Raw genomic sequence first — 21734 nt, 5'->3', positions numbered from 1 at the left:
CGACATCAGCGTCCAAATATGGATCGCCCTACCAGTGTGCACCCCGACATCAGCGCCCCGATATAGATCGCCCTACTGCTGTGCGCCCCAACATCAGCTCCCCGATATAGATCGCCCTACTGGCGTGCGCCCCAACATCAGTGCCCCGATATAGGCCCCCCTACCCAGAATGTTTCCCCCGACATCAGCGCCCCAATATGGATCGCCCTACCAGTGTGCGCCCCGACATCAGCTCCCCGATATAGATCGCCCTACTGCTGTGCGCCCCAACATCAGTGCCCGATATAGGTCGCCCTACCAGTGTGTGCCAAGACATCATTGCCCCGATATAGGCCCCCTACCAGTGTGTGCCCCAACATCAGCTCCCCGATATAGATCGCCTTACCAGTGTGCGCCCTGACATCAGTGCCCGATATAGGTCACCCTACCAGTGTGCGCCCCGACATCATTGCCCCGATATAGGCCCCTACCAGTGTGCGCCCCAACATCAGCACCCCGATATAGATCGCCCTACTGGTGTGTGCCTCGACATCAGCTCCCCGATATAGGTCGCCCTACCAGTGTGCGCCTCGACATCAGTGCCCCGATATAGGTCGCCCTACCAGTGTGTGCCCTGATATAGGTCTCCCTACCAGTGTGTGCCCCGACATCAGCGCCCCGATATAGGTCTCCCTACCAGTGTGTGCCCCGACATCAGTGCCCCGATATAGGTCTCCCTACCAGTGTGTGCCCCGACATCAGCGTCCCGATATAGGTCTCCCTACCAGTGTGTGCCCTGACATCAGCGCCCCAATATAGATCTCCCTACCAGTGTGTGCCCCGACATTAGTGCCCTGATATAGGTCTCCCTACCAATGTGCGCCCCGACATCAGCACCCCGATATAGGTCTCCCTACCAGTGTGTGCCCCGACATCAGTGCCCCGATATAGGTCGCCCTACCAGTGTGTGCCCCAACATCAGTGCCCTGATATAGTGCTCCCTACCAGTGTGCGCCCCGACATCAGTGCCCCAATATAGGTCGCCCTACGAGTGTGCGCCCCGACATCAGTGCCCCGATATAGTGCTCCCTACCAGTGTTCACCACAACATCAGCTCCCCGATATAGATCGCCCTACTGGTGTGTGCCCCAACATCAGTGCCCCGATATAGGCCCCCCTACCCAGAATGTTTCCCCCGACATCAGCGCCCCAATATGGATCGCTCTACCAGTGTGCACCCCGACATCAGCACCCGGATATAGGTCGACCTACCAGTGTGCGCCCCAATATCAGCTCCCCGATATAGATCACCCTACTGGTGTGCGCCCCAACATCAGTGCCCCGATATAGGCCCCCCTACCCAGAATGTTTCCCCCGACATCAGCGCCCCAATATGGATCGCCCTACCAGTGTGTGCCCCGACATGAGTGTCCCGATATAGGTCTCCCTACCAGTGAGCGCCCCGACATCAGTGCCCCAATATAGGTCGCCCTACCAGTGTGTGCCCCAACATCAGTGCCCCGATATAGTTCTCCCTACCAGTGTGCACCCCGACATCAGCGCCCTGATATAGGTCGACCTACCAGTGTGCGCCCCAACATCAGCTCCCCGATATAGATCGCCCTACTGGTGTGCGCCCCAACATCAGTGCCCCGATATAGGCCCCCCTACCCAGAATGTTTCCCCCAACATCAGCGCCCCAATATGGATCGCCCTACCAGTGTGCGCCCCGACATCAGCGCCCCGATATAGGTCGCCCTAGCAGTGTGCGCCCCAACATCAGCTCCCCGATATAGATCGCCCTACTGGTGTGCGCCCCAACATCAGTGCCCCGATATAGGCCTTCCTACCCAGAATGTTTCCCCCGACATCAGCGCCCCAATATAGATCGCCCTACCAGTGTGTGCCCCGACTTCAGCGCCCTGATATACGTCCACCTACCCAGTGTTTTCCCCCCAATATATGCCCCCCCTACCCAGAATGTGCCCCGACATCAGCTCCCCGATATAGATCGCCCTACTGGCGTGCGCCCCAACATCAGTGCCCCGATATAGGCCCCCCTACCCAGAATGTTTCCCCCGACATCAGCGCCCCAATATGGATCGCCCTACCAGTGTGCGCCCCGACATCAGCTCCCCGATATAGATCGCCCTACTGCTGTGCGCCCCAACATCAGTGCCCGATATAGGTCGCCCTACCAGTGTGTGCCAAGACATCATTGCCCCGATATAGGCCCCCTACCAGTGTGTGCCCCAACATCAGCTCCCCGATATAGATCGCCTTACCAGTGTGCGCCCTGACATCAGTGCCCGATATAGGTCACCCTACCAGTGTGCGCCCCGACATCATTGCCCCGATATAGGCCCCTACCAGTGTGCGCCCCAACATCAGCACCCCGATATAGATCGCCCTACTGGTGTGTGCCTCGACATCAGCTCCCCGATATAGGTCGCCCTACCAGTGTGCGCCTCGACATCAGTGCCCCGATATAGGTCGCCCTACCAGTGTGTGCCCTGATATAGGTCTCCCTACCAGTGTGTGCCCCGACATCAGCGCCCCGATATAGGTCTCCCTACCAGTGTGTGCCCCGACATCAGTGCCCCGATATAGGTCTCCCTACCAGTGTGTGCCCCGACATCAGCGTCCCGATATAGGTCTCCCTACCAGTGTGTGCCCTGACATCAGCGCCCCAATATAGATCTCCCTACCAGTGTGTGCCCCGACATTAGTGCCCTGATATAGGTCTCCCTACCAGTGTGCGCCCCGACATCAGCACCCCGATATAGGTCTCCCTACCAGTGTGTGCCCCGACATCAGTGCCCCGATATAGGTCGCCCTACCAGTGTGTGCCCCAACATCAGTGCCCTGATATAGTGCTCCCTACCAGTGTGCGCCCCGACATCAGTGCCCCAATATAGGTCGCCCTACGAGTGTGCGCCCCGACATCAGTGCCCCGATATAGTGCTCCCTACCAGTGTTCACCACAACATCAGCTCCCCGATATAGATCGCCCTACTGGTGTGTGCCCCAACATCAGTGCCCCGATATAGGCCCCCCTACCCAGAATGTTTCCCCCGACATCAGCGCCCCAATATGGATCGCTCTACCAGTGTGCACCCCGACATCAGCACCCGGATATAGGTCGACCTACCAGTGTGCGCCCCAATATCAGCTCCCCGATATAGATCACCCTACTGGTGTGCGCCCCAACATCAGTGCCCCGATATAGGCCCCCCTACCCAGAATGTTTCCCCCAACATCAGCGCCCCAATATGGATCGCCCTACCAGTGTGTGCCCCGACATGAGTGTCCCGATATAGGTCTCCCTACCAGTGAGCGCCCCGACATCAGTGCCCCAATATAGGTCGCCCTACCAGTGTGTGCCCCAACATCAGTGCCCCGATATAGTTCTCCCTACCAGTGTGCACCCCGACATCAGCGCCCTGATATAGGTCGACCTACCAGTGTGCGCCCCAACATCAGCTCCCCGATATAGATCGCCCTACTGGTGTGCGCCCCAACATCAGTGCCCCGATATAGGCCCCCCTACCCAGAATGTTTCCCCCAACATCAGCGCCCCAATATGGATCGCCCTACCAGTGTGCGCCCCGACATCAGCGCCCCGATATAGGTCGCCCTAGCAGTGTGCGCCCCAACATCAGCTCCCCGATATAGATCGCCCTACTGGTGTGCGCCCCAACATCAGTGCCCCGATATAGGCCTTCCTACCCAGAATGTTTCCCCCGACATCAGCGCCCCAATATAGATCGCCCTACCAGTGTGTGCCCCGACTTCAGCGCCCTGATATACGTCCACCTACCCAGTGTTTTCCCCCCAATATATGCCCCCCCTACCCAGAATGTGCCCCGACATCAGCTCCCCGATATAGGTCGCCCTACCAGTGTACGCCCCAACATCAGTGCCCGATATAGGCCCCCCTACCCAGAATGTGCCCCGACATCAGCGCCTTGATATATGTCGCCCTACCAGTGTGCGTCCCGACATCAGTGCCCCGATATAGGTCTCCCTACCAGTGTGCGCCCCAATATAGGTCGCCCTACCAGTGTGTGCCCCAACATCAGCGCCCCGATATAGGTCGCCCTACCAGTGTGTGCCCCAACATCAGCGCCCCGATATAGGTCGCCCTACCAGTGTGCGCCCCGACATCATTGCCCCGATATAGGCCCCTACCAGTGTGCGCCCCAACATCAGCACCCCGATATAGATCGCCCTACTGGTGTGTGCCTCGACATCAGCTCCCCGATATAGGTCGCCCTACCAGTGTGCGCCTCGACATCAGTGCCCCGATATAGGTCGCCCTACTAGTGTGTGCCCCGATATAGGTCTCCCTACCAGTGTGTGCCCCGACATCAGCGCCCCGATATAGGTCTCCCTACCAGTGTGTGCCCCGACATCAGTGCCCCGATATAGGTCTCCCTACCAGTGTGTGCCCCGACATCAGCGTCCCGATATAGGTCTCCCTACCAGTGTGTGCCCTGACATCAGCGCCCCAATATAGATCTCCCTACCAGTGTGTGCCCCGACATTAGTGCCCTGATATAGGTCTCCCTACCAGTGTGCGCCCCGACATCAGCACCCCGATATAGGTCTCCCTACCAGTGTGTGCCCCGACATCAGTGCCCCAATATAGGTCGCCCTACCAGTGTGTGCCCCAACATCAGTGCCCTGATATAGTGCTCCCTACCAGTGTGCGCCCCGACATCAGTGCCCCAATATAGGTCGCCCTACGAGTGTGCGCCCCGACATCAGTGCCCCGATATAGTGCTCCCTACCAGTGTTCACCCCAACATCAGCTCCCCGATATAGATCGCCCTACTGGTGTGTGCCCCAACATCAGTGCCCCGATATAGGCCCCCCTACCCAGAATGTTTCCCCCGACATCAGCGCCCCAATATGGATCGCTCTACCAGTGTGCACCCCGACATCAGCACCCGGATATAGGTCGACCTACCAGTGTGCGCCCCAATATCAGCTCCCCGATATAGATCACCCTACTGTTGTGCGCCCCAACATCAGTGCCCCGATATAGGCCCCCCTACCCAGAATGTTTCCCCCGACATCAGCGCCCCAATATGGATCGCCCTACCAGTGTGTGCCCCGACATGAGTGTCCCGATATAGGTCTCCCTACCAGTGAGCGCCCCGACATCAGTGCCCCAATATAGGTCGCCCTACCAGTGTGTGCCCCAACATCAGTGCCCCGATATAGTTCTCCCTACCAGTGTGCACCCCGACATCAGCGCCCTGATATAGGTCGACCTACCAGTGTGCGCCCCAACATCAGCTCCCCGATATAGATCGCCCTACTGGTGTGCGCCCCAACATCAGTGCCCCGATATAGGCCCCCCTACCCAGAATGTTTCCCCCAACATCAGCGCCCCAATATGGATCGCCCTACCAGTGTGCGCCCCGACATCAGCGCCCCGATATAGGTCGCCCTAGCAGTGTGCGCCCCAACATCAGCTCCCCGATATAGATCGCCCTACTGGTGTGCGCCCCAACATCAGTGCCCCGATATAGGCCTTCCTACCCAGAATGTTTCCCCCGACATCAGCGCCCCAATATAGATCGCCCTACCAGTGTGTGCCCCGACTTCAGCGCCCTGATATATGTCCACCTACCCAGTGTTTTCCCCCCAATATATGCCCCCCCTACCCAGAATGTGCCCCGACATCAGCTCCCCGATATAGGTCGCCCTACCAGTGTACGCCCCAACATCAGTGCCCGATATAGGCCCCCCTACCCAGAATGTGCCCCGACATCAGCGCCTTGATATATGTCGCCCTACCAGTGTGCGTCCCGACATCAGTGCCCCGATATAGGTCTCCCTACCAGTGTGCGCCCCAATATAGGTCGCCCTACCAGTGTGTGCCCCAACATCAGCGCCCCGATATAGGTCGCCCTACCAGTGTGTGCCCCAACATCAGCGCCCCGATATAGGTCGCCCTACCAGTGTGTGCCCCAACATCAGCGCCCCGATATAGGTCGCCCTACCAGTGTGTGCCCCAACATCAGCGCCCCGATATAGGTCGCCCTACCAGTGTGTGCCCCGACTTCAGCGCCCTGATATATGTCCACCTACCCAGTGTTCCCCCCCCAATATATGCCCCCCCTACCCAGAATGTGCCCCGACATCAGCTCCCCGATATAGGTCTCCCTACCAGTGTACGCCCCAAACATCAGTGCCCGATATAGGCCCCCCTACCCAGAATGTGCCCCAACATCAGCGCCTTGATATATGTCGCCCTACCAGTGTGCGCCCCGACATCAGTGCCCGGATATAGGTCTCCCTACCAGTGTGCGTCCCGACAGCAGTGCCCCGATTTACATTGAGGAGCAAATTGGTAACAGTGTTGTGATTTTGTGACTTTCAGGCTCCACATCCCACCATCCACTGCTGCTTCAATGTGAGACCCCCATCATTGTATAGACCTTCCTCTTCTCTATCTCATACATGCATGTGACTGTGAGACCCCCATCATTGTATAGACCTTCCTTTTCTCTGTTTCATACATGCATGTGACTGTGAGACCATCATTGTATAGACCTTCCTCTTCTCTATCTCATACATACATGTGACTGTGAGACCCCCATCATTGTATAGACCTTCCTCTTCTCTATCTCATACATACATGTGACTGTGAGACCCCCATCATTGTATAGACCCTCCTCTTCTCTATCTCATACATACATGTGACTGTGAGACCCCCATCATTGTATAGACCCTCCTCTTCTCTATCTCATACATACATGTGACTGTGAGACCCCCATCATTGTATAGACCTTCCTCTTCTCTGTTTCATACATACATGTGACTGTGAGACCCCCATCATTGTATAGACCTTCCTCTTCTCTATCTCATACATACATGTGACTGTGAGATCCCCATCATTGTATAGACCTTCCTCTTCTCTGTTTCATACATACATGTGACTGTGAGACCCCCATCATTGTATAGACCCTCCTCTTCTCTCTCATACATGCATGTGACTGTGAGATCCCCATCATTGTATACACCTTCCTCTTCTCTATCTCATACATACATGTGACTGTGAGATCCCCATCATTGTATAGACCTTCCTCTACTCTGTTTCATACATACATGTGACTGTGAGACCCCCATCATTGTATAGACCTTCCTCTTCTCTATCTCATACATACATGTGACTGTGAGATCCCCATCATTGTATAGACCTTCCTCTTCTCTGTTTCATACATACATGTGACTGTGAGACCCCCATCATTGTATAGACCCTCCTCTTCTCTATCTCATACATGCATGTGACTGTGAGATCCCCATCATTGTATAGACCTTCCTCTTCTCTATCTCATACATACATGTGACTGTGAGATCCCCATCATTGTATAGACCATCCTCTTCTCTATCTCATACATACATGTGACTGTGAGATCCCCATCATTGTATAGACCTTCCTCTTCTCTATCTCATACATACATGTGACTGTGAGACCCCCATCATTGTATAGACCTTCGTCTTCTCTATCTCATACATACATGTGACTGTGAGATCCCCATCATTGTATAGACCTTCCTCTTCTCTATCTCATACATACATGTGACTGTGAGATCCCCATCATTGTATAGATCTTCCTCTTCTCTATCTCATACATACATGTGACTGTGAGACCCCCATCATTGTATAGACCTTCCTCTTCTCTGTTTCATACATACATGTGACTTCCGGTTCTTTAGCAGATGATCAGTTCTGCAGATTCTCATCAGGTCGCGGCATTGTTACTGTTTTGCTCCTAAAAATCTAAATAGTAATTAGTATTATTTAGTAAATCCGCCTTTGATTTTCCCCACGGCCTGAATCCTTCTCGATCAGACTCCAGCAGGTCTCCACCGATATCTGATCCCAGGTCTCTTCTCCACCATGGGAATGGTTGGTGATATCAACCATTAGTATATGGGAGGGGGGAAAACTTTTCCAGATGGGTGGTGACCATGGCGGCCATTTTTGAAGTCGGCCATTTTGGATCCAACTTTATTTTTTTCAATGGGAAGAGGGTCATGTGACACATCAAACTTATTGAGAAAAACAATGGCGTGCTCGGTTTTAACGTAACTTTATTCTTTCGTGTGCCACAAACAGGAAGTTGATATCACCAACCATTCCCATTTTATTTAGGTGTATCCATATAAATGGCCCACCCGGTAGATCAGCATTGAGACCACCATGGATCCTGGTCAAGTATCCAACGCCGGAAGCCAGGACCGTTCTTCAGGTCCATACCTCTCCCAATGTACAAGATATTGACGGGATTGCCGGACCATACGGGAGGAGGCGGGGGCGAGGGAGACAGAACAGGGGAATAAACTCCTTCAACAAAGACTTGTGGGACACATTAGGAATACGACTGAGGGAGTCGTAATCGGATTGACCACCTCCAGAATCTCATATGGACCAATGAATCTAGGACCCAACTTCAGAAAGGGCTAATATTCTTAGAGGATAGCCATACCTTATCCCCCACCTTGAAGGCGGCACCTGACGCGCGTCTCCTATCGGCCTTCAGTTTCTGCCGATGCTGAGCCACCCCAATATTCTTTTTAACCTCCACCAACTCTTGGTTACATCTACCCCAGGACACCCAGAACTTATCCTGGAGAACTCACCAAAATGAGGATGAAACCCATAATTACAGAAAAACGGCGAGGTCCCAGTGGACTGATTAACCCGACTGTTAAAGGCAAACTCAGCCAGAGGAAGAAAGGACGACCAATTCTCCTGCTGATCGGTGACAAAACATCTTAAAATTTTTTCTAAAGACTGATTTGTCCTTTCGGTCTGACCGTTAGTTTCAGGATGAAAAGGACAAATCAATCCCCAACCTTCTGCAGAAAGCCCTCCAAAACCTAGAGACGAATTGTAAGAGGAATCCCATGCAGTCGTACCACATGAGTAATAAACAGTTTGGAGAGAGTCTCAGATTTGGGTAACCCAGATAGTGGAGAGAGAGTCTCAGAATTGGGTAACCCAGATAGTGGACAGGGAGTCTCAGAATTGGGTAACACAGATCGTGGAGAGAGAGTCTCAGAATTGGGTAACCCAGATAGTGGACAGAGAGTCTCAGAATTGGGTAACCCAGATAGTGGACAGAGAGTCTCAGAATTGGGTAACCCAGATAGTGGACAGAGAGTCTCAGAATTGGGTAACCCAGATAGTGGACAGAGAGTCTCAGAATTGGGTAACCCAGATAGTGGACAGAGAGTCTCAGAATTGGGTAACCCAGATAGTGGAGAGAGAGTCTCAGAATTGGGTAACCCAGATAGTGGACAGAGAGTCTCAGAATTGGGTAACCCAGATAGTGGAGTGAAGTGAGCCTGTTTGCTGAATCGATCGACTACCACCCAAACAGCCGTCACCCCCCCCCCAGACAGGTAAATCGGAAATGAAATTCATGGACAAATGAGTCCATGGTCTTTCCGGAATGGGCAAAGGAGCCAATTCCCCAGCCGGCCGGCCATGTTGCACTTTGGCCTCCTTCCAAAAAATGCCTCCATTCTTCAAAAGCCAATTTGACCAAACCTTTACCTCCGCTCCTTTGCGAGTGAGGTCCGTAAGAGGCTTGACGATCTGAGAAAAACCTTTAATACATTTTCTGTAATAATTTGCGAACCCTAAAAAGCGCTGCAAAGCCTTAAGGTCGCTGGGTTGAACCCAATCAATGATGGCCTGAACCTTCCCGGGATCCATCTTAAACCCGGAGGCTGACACAATGAAGCCCAAGAATGATATTTCTTGAACAGTAAAAGGTACATTTTTCAATATTGGTGAACAAACAATTATCTCTTAACCTTTGCAGAACCAAACGAACATGCTTATAATGAATATCCAGATCAGGTGAACAAAAAAATTAGAATATCATCTAAATAAACCACAATAAATCTCCCAATATAATCAGAGAGGATATCATTCATAAAATTCTGCATTCGTTAGCCCAAAAGGCATGACGAGGTTTTCAAAAAGACCTTCAGAGGTTAAAAACTCTGTCTCCCACTCATCACCCTCACTAATACGCATCAGATTATACGCCCCTCTGAGATCCAGTTTGGAAAACCATTGGGCCCCCGAAAGCTGATTATATAGATCGGGGAAAAGTGGAAGCGGATAAGTATTTTTAACAGTTATCTTGTTTAATTCTCGGAAATTGAGGCAGGGACGGAGACCTCCATCTTTTTTTTTAACAAAAAACGGGCGATGAGGGAGGACGAATGTGACCTTTCCGTAAACTTTCGTTAATATAAGCCTTCATGGTTGCCCGACAAGTTATACAAGCGAGTTTTGGGTAATTTGGCGTTAGGAATGAGATTAATAGCACAGTCAATAGGGACGGTGAGGAGGTAAGATCTCAGACTCTACTTCCGAAAAAACATCTCCGAAGTCCTTCAGGTATTCCGGAAGACCCTCTAGACTAACGGAGCAAGCATGCACAGATTTACGACATCTTTCAATACGATGAGGGTCCCATTTGACAATATCTTGTTGATACCAGTCAATGATCGGATTATGCATGCGCAGCCAAGGAAGACCCAACACAATCCCAGCCGGTAAATTGTCCGAGACATAACAGGAGATTAATTCTGTACGAAGTGACCCCACTTTGAGTGTGAACTCCACCTGAAGCAGATTTTCTATCAATAGCCGCAATTTGAATAGGGTCTTCTATCTTAACTGTCCCTAATCCTAACTTCTGAACAAGTCCCGCATCAATGAAGTTAGCCGCGGATCCACGGTCAATAAAGGCAAATGTTGATTGACACTGTTCTTGAAACAGAAGTTCGGCATTCAACAACACTTTATCGGAGGAGTAAAAGGGTACTTGTAAGTCTGGGTGACCTCCTCGACAATCATACAGACCTAGGCGTTTCCCGACGGCTTATTCGTTGCAGGTCGTGCCGGGCAATCCTTTAAGAGATGTCCAGTTTGGCCACAATACAGACAAAGTCCAAGTTCCAGTTGGCGTCTCCTCTCCTTGACCTGGCAGCTCCAACCTTCATAGGTTCTACCTCTGGTAAACGACCCGGGCCCGGTGGAAAAAATGGAAACTCCTGTTGAACCTTGCGTCTCTCACGCATCTTCCGATCCATGCGGATAGCCTGAGTCATGGCCTCCACCAAACAACCAGGTGGAGCATGCAGAGCCAGAGTGTCCTTTAGAGACTCCGAAAGACCCCTGAGGAATGGGAACCTGAGAGCCGCGTCATTCCAGAGAACCTCAGTACAATAGTCTTCCGCTGTGTGGTTCCCCTGTGTCAGGTTCATGATCCTTGTCTCTGCCACCTTGACCCTGTCAGGTTCGTCATAGATCTGTCCTAAAGCGTCAAAGAAAATGTCCACAGAAAGACGTTCAGGAGCAAAAGGGGCCAGATGATTGCAGAAACGACCCAGCAAAACCAAAACAGACTGACAGCCTCCGCACAATAGTAACATGTCAGACCAGGAAAGTGTGGAGATCGCGACAACCACCAGGAGCAAAACAGTAACAATGCAGCGACATGAGACGAATCTGCAGAACTAATCATCTGCTAAATAGTCACATGTATGTATGAGATAGAGAAGATGAAGGTCTATACAATGATGGGGGTCTCACGGTGCAAGCAGCAGTGGATGGTGGGATGTGGCGCCTGAAAGTCAGAACATTGTTACCCTTTTGCTTGTCACTGTATGTCCCCCTACCCAGACTGTGCCCCAACACGGTGTACCCCGATACATCCTCCACACCCCGCCCATAGATTACATAGGGTGCCCCCGATACCTGGGCTGTGCTCTCTGTGGTACACATAGGAAAGGTGGGTGGCAGACTTGGGGCTCACTCACCATCAGCGGCTGGGATGGAGTCGGTTGTGAGTCGCTGACTGCGGGGGGCGTTCTGGTGGCCTAGAATAACAGCAGAGGTTAGTTCTACGCAGAAGACCCTCGGATCCCAAGAGGACAGTGGGCTCACCTGCTGTCGGAGTGCTGTGGTTTGCAACATTAGATGCTGCTGCTGAGCTGCGTACATCTGCTGCAGGTACTGTGCCGCTGTGCCGGGAGCCTGTCGTGCCGTAGTGCCGGGCGCCTGTCGTGCCCCTGTCCCGGGCGCCTGTCGTGCCGTTGTGCCTGGCACCTGTCGTGCCGCTGTCCCGGGCACCTGTCGTGCCGCTGTCCCGGGCACCTGTCGTGCCGCTGTCCCGGGAGCCTGTCGTGCCGCTGTCCCGGGCGCCTGTCGTGCCGCTGTCCCGGGCGCCTGTCGTGCCGCTGTCCCGGGCGCCTGTCGTGCTGTAGTGCAGGGCGCCTGTCGTGCCGTAGTGCAGGGTGCCTGTCGTGCTGCTGTGCCGGGCGCCTGTCGTGCCGCTGTCCCGGGCGCCTGCTGTATCACCTGCATCACAGGACACATTATCTCGGACCCCGGTCTGATATCAGGGGCTCTGAATATATACTTGTTCTATAATACGCCACAAATCTGCCTTCCGCAACGTTCTCTAAGGCGATGTGCACACAGAGGCTGCAGGAAACGCTCCCTTGTGCACACATCTTTTTCAGCTGGATTCCGCCTCTAACTTGTATGTAAAAACACCACAAAATCGCCGCCATAAAGGCACATAAAGCACCGCAATGTAAAACCACATCGCTCTGCACATGCTCAGACTGTTCTTTTTATTAACTGTAACTACTTCACCGTGAAGCGACGCGTTCATTTCTCCAGAAGCTTCCTTGTGTCCAGACACGAGGCGGGATATGGGAGCAAAGAGAAGATTACAACACAAATGAATAGGAGCAGGCTTCTAAGCACTTTGTTTTTAAGTGATTTGTTCAGGCTTTTTTTGGAGCAAACCTGCGATGTGTGGAGAGTACAGGACCTCACTAGTCTTCTACCCGGGATGTGTGGAGAGTACAGGATCTCACTAGTCTTCTACCCGGGATGTGTGGAGAGTACAGGATCTCACTAGTCTTCTACCCGGGATGTGTGGAGAGTACAGGATCTCACTAGTCTTCTACCCGGGATGTGTGGAGAGTACAGGACCTCACTAGTCTTCTACCCGGGATGTGCGGAGAGTACAGGACCTCACTAGTCTTCTACCCGGGACGTGTGGAGAGTACAGGATCGCACTAGTCTTCTACCCGGGACGTGTGGAGAGTACAGGATCTCACTAGTGTTCTACCCGGGACGTGTGGAGAGTACAGGACCTCACTAGTCTTCTACCCGGGACGTGTGGAGAGTACAGGACCTCACTAGTCTTCTACCCGGGACGTGTGGAGAGTACAGGACCTCACTAGTCTTCTACCCGGGACGTGTGGAGAGTACAGGACCTCACTAGTCTTCTACCCGGGACGTGTGGAGAGTACAGGATCTCACTAGTCTTCCTCCCGGGATGTGTGGAGAGTACAGGATCTCACTAGTCTTCTACCCGGGATGTGTGGAGAGTACAGGACCTCACTAGTCTTCCTCCCGGGATGTGTGGAGAGTACAGGACCTCACTAGTCTTCCTCCTGGGATGTGTGGAGAGTACAGGACCTCACTAGTCTTCCTCCTGGGATGTGTGGAGAGTACAGGACCTCACTAGTCTTCCTCCCGGGATGTGCGGAGAGTACAGGACCTCACTAGTCTTCTACCCGGGATGTGCGGAGAGTACAGGACCTCACTAGTCTTCCTCCCGGGATGTGCGGAGAGTACAGGACCTCACTAGTCTTCCTCCCGGGATGTGCGGAGAGTACAGGACCTCACTAGTCTTCCTCCCGGGATGTGCGGAGAGTACAGGACCTCACTAGTCTTCCTCCCGGGATGTGCGGAGAGTACAGGACCTCACTAGTCTTCCTCCCGGGATGTGCGGAGAGTACAGGACCTCACTAGTCTTCCTCCCGGGATGTGCGGAGAGTACAGGATCTCACTAGTCTTCCTCCCGGGATGTGCGGAGAGTACAGGACCTCACTAGTCTTCCTCCCGGGATGTGCGGAGAGTACAGGACCTCACTAGTCTTCCTCCCGGGATGTGCGGAGAGTACAGGACCTCACTAGTCTTCCTCCCGGGATGTGCGGAGAGTACAGGACCTCACTAGTCTTCCTCCCGGGATGTGCGGAGAGTACAGGACCTCACTAGTCTTCCTCCCGGGATGTGCGGAGAGTACAGGACCTCACTAGTCTTCCTCCCGGGATGTGCGGAGAGTACAGGACCTCACTAGTCTTCCTCCCGGGATGTGCGGAGAGTACAGGATCTCACTAGTCTTCCTCCCGGGATGTGCGGAGAGTACAGGACCTCACTAGTCTTCCTCCCGGGATGTGCGGAGAGTACAGGACCTCACTAGTCTTCCTCCCGGGATGTGCGGAGAGTACAGGACCTCACTAGTCTTCCTCCCGGGATGTGCGGAGAGTATAGGACCTCACTAGTCTTCCTCCCGGGATGTGCGGAGAGTATAGGACCTCACTAGTCTTCCTCCCGGGATGTGCGGAGAGTACAGGACCTCACTAGTCTTCTACCCGTGATGTGTGGAGAGTACAGGACCTCACTAGTCTTCTACCCGTGATGTGCGGAGAGTACAGGACCTCACTAGTCTTCTACCCGTGATGTGTGGAGAGTACAGTACCTCACTAGTCTTTTTCCCGGGATGCGTAGAAAGTACAGGACAAAGAAATCTGTGGGTCAGCCAAAAGTTGGGAGACAGTCAGTATCGACTGGTACAAAGGCAGTGGAACTACCGCCACGGAGAGGGGATCTTGTGGACTAGAGGCAATGCATTTTGGCCATTTACCTAGAGTTGTTGTAAAACCTTGATGTAAGGAATAATATATTGGAGCATCGTTAACCTGCTTAGGTGATTATTAAAACCCACAACCACAGATCTTCACAGTCTTCCACCTGGGATGTGTGGAAAGTACAGAACCTTACTACTCTTGCACCTGGGATGTGCGGAGAGTACAGGACCTCACTAGTCTTGCACCTGGGATGTGTGGAGAGTACAGGACCTCACTAGTCTTCCTCCCGGGATGTGTGGAGAGTACAGGACCTCACTAGTCTTCCTCCCGGGATGTGCGGAGAGTACAGGACCTCACTAGTCTTCCTCCCGGGATGTGCGGAGAGTACAGGACCTCACTAGTCTTCCTCCCGGGATGTGCGGAGAGTACAGGACCTCACTAGTCTTCTACCCGGGATGTGCGGAGAGTACAGGACCTCACTAGTCTTCCTCCCGGGATGTGCGGAGAGTACAGGACCTCACTAGTCTTCCTCCCGGGATGTGCGGAGAGTACAGGACCTCACTAGTCTTCCTCCCGGGATGTGCGGAGAGTACAGGACCTCACTAGTCTTCCTCCCGGGATGTGCGGAGAGTACAGGACCTCACTAGTCTTCCTCCCGGGATGTGCGGAGAGTACAGGACCTCACTAGTCTTCCTCCCGGGATGTGCGGAGAGTACAGGATCTCACTAGTCTTCCTCCCGGGATGTGCGGAGAGTACAGGACCTCACTAGTCTTCCTCCCGGGATGTGCGGAGAGTACAGGACCTCACTAGTCTTCCTCCCGGGATGTGCGGAGAGTACAGGACCTCACTAGTCTTCCTCCCGGGATGTGCGGAGAGTACAGGACCTCACTAGTCTTCCTCCCGGGATGTGCGGAGAGTACAGGACCCCACTAGTCTTCCTCCCGGGATGTGCGGAGAGTACAGGACCTCACTAGTCTTCCTCCCGGGATGTGCGGAGAGTACAGGACCTCACTAGTCTTCCTCCCGGGATGTGCGGAGAGTACAGGATCTCACTAGTCTTCCTCCCGGGATGTGCGGAGAGTACAGGACCTCACTAGTCTTCCTCCCGGGATGTGCGGAGAGTACAGGACCTCACTAGTCTTCCTCCCGGGATGTGCGGAGAGTACAGGACCTCACTAGTCTTTCTCCCGGGATGTGCGGAGAGTATAGGACCTCACTAGTCTTCCTCCCGGGATGTGCGGAGAGTATAGGACCTCACTAGTCTTCCTCCCGGGATGTGCGGAGAGTACAGGACCTCACTAGTCTTCTACCCGTGATGTGTGGAGAGTACAGGACCTCACTAGTCTTCTACCCGTGATGTGCGGAGAGTACAGGACCTCACTAGTCTTCTACCCGTGATGTGTGGAGAGTACAGTACCTCACTAGTCTTTTTCCCGGGATGCGTAGAAAGTACAGGACAAAGAAATCTGTGGGTCAGCCAAAAGTTGGGAGACAGTCAGTATCGACTGGTACAAAGGCAGTGGAACTACCGCCACGGAGAGGGGATCTTGTGGACTAGAGGCAATGCATTTTGGCCATTTACCTAGAGTTGTTGTAAAACCTTGATGTAAGGAATAATATATTGGAGCATCGTTAACCTGCTTAGGTGATTATTAAAACCCACAACCACAGATCTTCACAGTCTTCCACCTGGGATGTGTGGAAAGTACAGAACCTTACTACTCTTGCACCTGGGATGTGCGGAGAGTACAGGACCTCACTAGTCTTGCACCTGGGATGTGCGGAGAGTACAGGATCTCACTAGTCTTCTACCCGGGATGTATGGAGAGTACAGGACCTCACTAGTCTTCTACCCGGGATGTATGGAGAGTACAGGACCTCACTAGTCTTCTACCCGGGATGTGTGGAGAGTACAGGACCTCACTAGTCTTCCTCCCGGGATGTGCGGAGAGTACAGGACCTCACTAGTCTTCCTCCCGGGATGTGCGGAGAGTACAGGACCTCACTAGTCTTCCTCCCGGGATGTGCGGAGAGTACAGGACCTCACTAGTCTTCCTCCCGGGATGTGCGGAGAGTACAGGACCTCACTAGTCTTCCTCCCGGGATGTGCGGAGAGTACAGGACTTCACAGTCTGGAGCTCTGTAACATCTGCCCCATTGTGACGTTGTTTCAACAGACGGTACAAAGAGCGGAGAGAAGGAGGATGGAGACCTTGGGTCCAGGGGCCACCAGTGACCCTTCCTCAGGAGGTCACAATCCCCTGCCCACCATCAGCTGAGGTCGCAGAGTATAACACTTTGTTACCAAAAAATTCATGAAACCCCAAAAATGGTGAATGGCAGAACAGGAATATGGATGTGACGCAGGGCGAGTACAGCCGGGGCCGCGCGGCACGTACCGGGCCACATACCGATGCTGTGCATCCCCCTCAGGTGTGCAGTGGGGCAGGACCCTCAGTCCGTTTATGACGAGTACCTGTACCATCTGCTGCTCTGGGATCCCGCTATGCACCACTCCGGGGGGCGTCACCGCGGGGCTGCTGGAGACCGGAGGCGCGTACTCCATCCTCCGTGTGTGAGGACGACAGAGACGTCATCTGCAGAAATACAAGGATTGCAGGAGCGGAAGTAGGCAAAGTACAGGGGCCACACACAGGGGCCCCCCAGACACACAGAGACCACACACAGGAGCCCCCCGGACACAGGGGCCCCCGCAAAGGAGCTTCCTGGACACAGAGGGGCCCCCGCACACACAGGGGCCCCCGAGACACACAGAGACCACACACAGGAGCCCTCTGGACACACAGGGGCCCCCTGAACACATAGGGGCCCCCGAGACACACAGAGACCAGACACAGGAGACCCCGCACACACAGGGGCCCACCACACACACAGAGACCACACACAGGAGCCCCCGCACACACAGGGGCCCCCACACACACAGAGACCACACACAGGGGCCCCCACACACACAGGGGCCCCCACACACACAGAGACCACACACAGGGGCCCCCACACACACAGGGGCCCCCTGGACACACAGGGGCCCCGCAGACACACAGAGACCACACACAGGAGCCCCCACACACACAGAGGCCCCCACACACACAGGGGCCACACACAGGGCCCCCCCTGGACACACAGGGGTCCCCCAGACACAGAGACCACACACAGGAGCCCCCTGGACACACAGGAGCCCCCCAGACACACAGAGACCACACACAGGAGACCCTGGACACACAGGGGCCCCCGCACACACACGAGCCCCCCAGACACACAGAGACCACACACAGGAGCCCCCCGGACACCCCGGAGCCCCCCAGACACACAGAGACCACACACAGGAGCCCCCTGGACACACAGGAGCCCCCGCACACACGAGCCCCCCAGACACATAGAGACCACACACAGGAGCCCCCTGGACACACAGGGGCCCCCCAGACACACAGAGACCACACACAGGAGACCCTGGACACACAGGGGCCCCCGCACACACACGAGCCCCCCAGACACACAGAGACCACACACAGGAGCCCCCCGGACACACAGGGGCCACAACACACACAGAGACCAGACACAGGAGCTCCCTGGACACACAGAAGCCCCCGCACACACACGAGCCCCCCAGACACAGGAGCCCCCCGGACACACACGAGCCCCCCAGACACACAGAGACCACACACAGGAGCCCCCCGGACACACAGGGGCCCCCAGACACACAGAGACCACACACAGGAGCCCCCTGGACACACAGGAGCCCCCGCACACACACGAGCCCCCCAGACACACAGAGACCACACACAGGAGCCCCCCGGACACACAGGGGCCACAACACACACAGAGACCAGACACAGGAGCTCCCTGGACACACAGGAGCCCCCGCACACACACGAGCCCCCCAGACACACAGAGACCAGACACAGGAGCTCCCTGGACACACACGAGCCCCCCAGACACATAGAGACCACACACAGGAGCCCCCCGGACACACAGGGGCCCCCAGACACACAGATACCACACACAGGAGCTCCCTGGACACACGAGCGCCACACACACACAGGGGCCCACCACACACAGGGGCCACACACACGAGCCCCCCAGACATGCAGGCGCCACACACAGGGGCCCCCAAGACACAAGGGCCACACACAGGAGCTCCCTGGACACGCAGGGGCCACACACACTCACAGGAGCCCCCCGGACACACAGGGGCCACACACACCGGGCCCTCTATCACTACAGCTGACCTGCCTCCTCCTCACACATTTTCCTGACACTGACCCTCTGCCCGTGTAGCTCCGCCCCGCGCTCCTGTCTCCGCCCACCCCGTACACCTGTCCCCGCCCCGTACACCTGGCTCCGCCCGTCTGTGTCACCTGCAGTGTCCGCGGCGCTCGCCCTCAGCTCGGTGTGGCCGGTGTGACGGCGGCGGAGCTCGGCGGTGCCTGTGACCTCCGGGGAGAGCGGACCTCTCACTGCTGCGGCCGCTCCCGGTCTCCGCAGCTTTTGTTCTACTACAGGAGCGCACGCGTCCCGGCACGGTGGCCGCCATCACCGGGTTACCTAGCAACAGCCAATCAGGAGCGGAATCACTGAACAGCGCTGCCAGGGCCACAGAGGAGACCAGGAGGAGCCACAGAGGGAGAAGAGACCAGGAGGGGCCACCGAGGAGACCAGGAGGGGCCACAGAGGAGACCAGGAAGAGCCACAGAGGAGACCAGGAGGAGCCACAGAGGAGACCAGGAGGAGCCACAGAGGGAGAAGAGACCAGGAGGGGCCACAGAGGAGACCAGGAGGAGCCACAGAGGAGACCAGGAGGAGCCACAGAGGGAGAAGAGACCAGGAGGGGCCACAGAGGAGACCAGGAGGAGCCACAGAGGGAGAAGAGACCAGGAGGGGCCACAGAGGAGACCAGGAGAGGCCACAGAGGAGACCAGGAGGAGCCACAGAGCAGAGGAGACCAGGAGGAGCCACAGAGGACACCAGGAGGGGCCACAGAGGAGACCAGGAGGAGCCACAGAGGAGACCAGGAGAGGCCGCAGAGGAGACCAGGAGGAGCCACAGAGGAGACCAGGAGGGGCCACAGAGGAGACCAGGAGGAGCCACAGAGCAGAGGAGACCAGGAGGGGCCACAGAGGAGACCAGGAGGGGCCACAGAGGAGACCAGGAGGAGCCACAGAGCAGAGGAGACCAGGAGGAGCCACAGAGGAGACCAGGAGGGGCCACAGAGGAGACCAGGAGGAGCCACAGAGCAGAGGAGACCAGGAGGGGCCACAGAGGAGACCAGGAGGGGCCACAGAGGAGACCAGGAGGAGCCACAGAGCAGAGGAGACCAGGAGGAGCCACAGAGGAGACCAGGAGGGGCCACAGATGAGACCAGGAGGAGCCACAGAGGAGACCAGGAGGGGCCACAGAGGAGACCAGGAGGAGCCACAGAGGAGACCAGGAGAGGCCACAGAGGAGACCAGGAGGAGCCACAGAGCAGAGGAGACCAGGAGGAGCCACAGAGGAGACCAGGAGGGGCCACAGAGCAGAGGAGACCAGGAGGAGCCACAGAGCAGAGGAGACCAGGAGGAGCCACAGAGGAGACCAGGAAGAGCCACAGAGCAGAGGAGACCAGGAGAGGCCACAGAGGAGACCAGGAGGGGCCACAGAGGAGACCAGGAGAGGCCACAGAGGAGACCAGGAGGAGCCACAGAGCAGAGGAGACCAGGAGGAGCCACAGAGGAGACCAGGAGAGGCCACAGAGGAGACCAGGAGGGGCCACAGAGGAGACCAGGAGAGGCCACAGAGGAGACCAGGAGGAGCCACAGAGCAGAGGAGACCAGGAGGAGCCACAGAGGAGACCAGGAGGGGCCACAGAGCAGAGGAGACCAGGAGGGGCCACAGAGGAGACCAGGAGGAGCCACAGAGGAGACCAGGAGGAGCCACAGAGCAGAGGAGACCAGGAGGAGCCACAGAGGAGACCAGGAGGGGCCACAGAGCAGAGGAGACCAGGAGGGGCCACAGAGGAGACCAGGAGGAGCCACAGAGCAGAGGAGACCAGGAGGAGCCACAGAGCAGAGGAGACCAGGAGGAGCCACAGAGGAGACCAGGAGGAGCCACAGAGCAGAGGAGACCAGGAGGAGCCACAGAGCAGACCAGGAGGAGCCACAGAGCAGAGGAGACCAGGAGGAGCCACAGAGGAGACCAGGAGGGGCCACAGAGCAGAGGAGACCAGGAGGAGCCACAGAGGAGACCAGGAGAGGCCACAGAGGAGACCAGGAGGAGCCACAGAGCAGAGGAGACCAGGAGGAGCCACAGAGGAGACCAGGAGGGGCCACAGAGCAGAGGAGACCAGGAGGGGCCACAGAGGAGACCAGGAGGAGCCACAGAGGAGACCAGGAGGAGCCACAGAGCAGAGGAGACCAGGAGGAGCCACAGAGGAGACCAGGAGGGGCCACAGAGCAGAGGAGACCAGGAGGGGCCACAGAGGAGACCAGGAGGAGCCACAGAGCAGAGGAGACCAGGAGGAGCCACAGAGCAGAGGAGACCAGGAGGAGCCACAGAGGAGACCAGGAGAGGCCACAGAGGAGACCAGGAGGGGCCACAGAGGAGACCAGGAGAGGCCACAGAGGAGACCAGGAGGAGCCACAGAGCAGAGGAGACCAGGAGGAGCCACAGAGGAGACCAGGAGAGGCCACAGAGGAGACCAGGAGGGGCCACAGAGGAGACCAGGAGAGGCCACAGAGGAGACCAGGAGGAGCCACAGAGCAGAGGAGACCAGGAGGAGCCACAGAGGAGACCAGGAGGGGCCACAGAGCAGAGGAGACCAGGAGGGGCCACAGAGGAGACCAGGAGGAGCCACAGAGGAGACCAGGAGGAGCCACAGAGCAGAGGAGACCAGGAGGAGCCACAGAGGAGACCAGGAGGGGCCACAGAGCAGAGGAGACCAGGAGGGGCCACAGAGGAGACCAGGAGGAGCCACAGAGCAGAGGAGACCAGGAGGAGCCACAGAGCAGAGGAGACCAGGAGGAGCCACAGAGGAGACCAGGAGG

The 21734-nt window shown here is 55.8% G+C and overlaps 1 protein-coding gene across 5 annotated transcripts in view; it reads right to left on the bottom strand.

Moving 5' to 3' along the window:
• Positions 1–19258, bottom strand: part of LOC141172154 (polyhomeotic-like protein 2) — a 49521-nt gene extending 30263 nt beyond the window's left edge. For 2 of the 5 annotated variants that reach the window (XM_073656029.1, XM_073656032.1), the window contains exons 1-4: positions 19074–19258; positions 17174–17294; positions 11971–12384; positions 11844–11903 (exon numbers count right to left, since the gene is read on the bottom strand). In XM_073656029.1, the coding sequence (XP_073512130.1) occupies positions 11844–11903; positions 11971–12384; positions 17174–17263 (564 nt within the window). In that variant the 5' untranslated portion in view covers positions 17264–17294; positions 19074–19258. Of the gene's footprint in view, positions 1–11843; positions 11904–11970; positions 12385–17173; positions 17295–18944; positions 18996–19073 lie in introns of those variants that run through there. The other 3 variants (XM_073656033.1, XM_073656031.1, XM_073656030.1) reach the window with 3 other exon arrangements.
• Between the last annotated feature and the right edge of the window lie 2476 nt (positions 19259–21734).

This window comes from Phyllobates terribilis, unplaced genomic scaffold, assembly GCF_046119375.1.
Source record: "Phyllobates terribilis strain yellow unplaced genomic scaffold, ASM4611937v1 Scaffold_12__6_contigs__length_324123572, whole genome shotgun sequence".
Taxonomy (NCBI): domain Eukaryota; kingdom Metazoa; phylum Chordata; class Amphibia; order Anura; family Dendrobatidae; genus Phyllobates; species Phyllobates terribilis.
The sequence above is the reverse complement of the archived record's forward strand: the minus strand, read 5'-3'. Positions and strand labels throughout refer to the sequence as shown.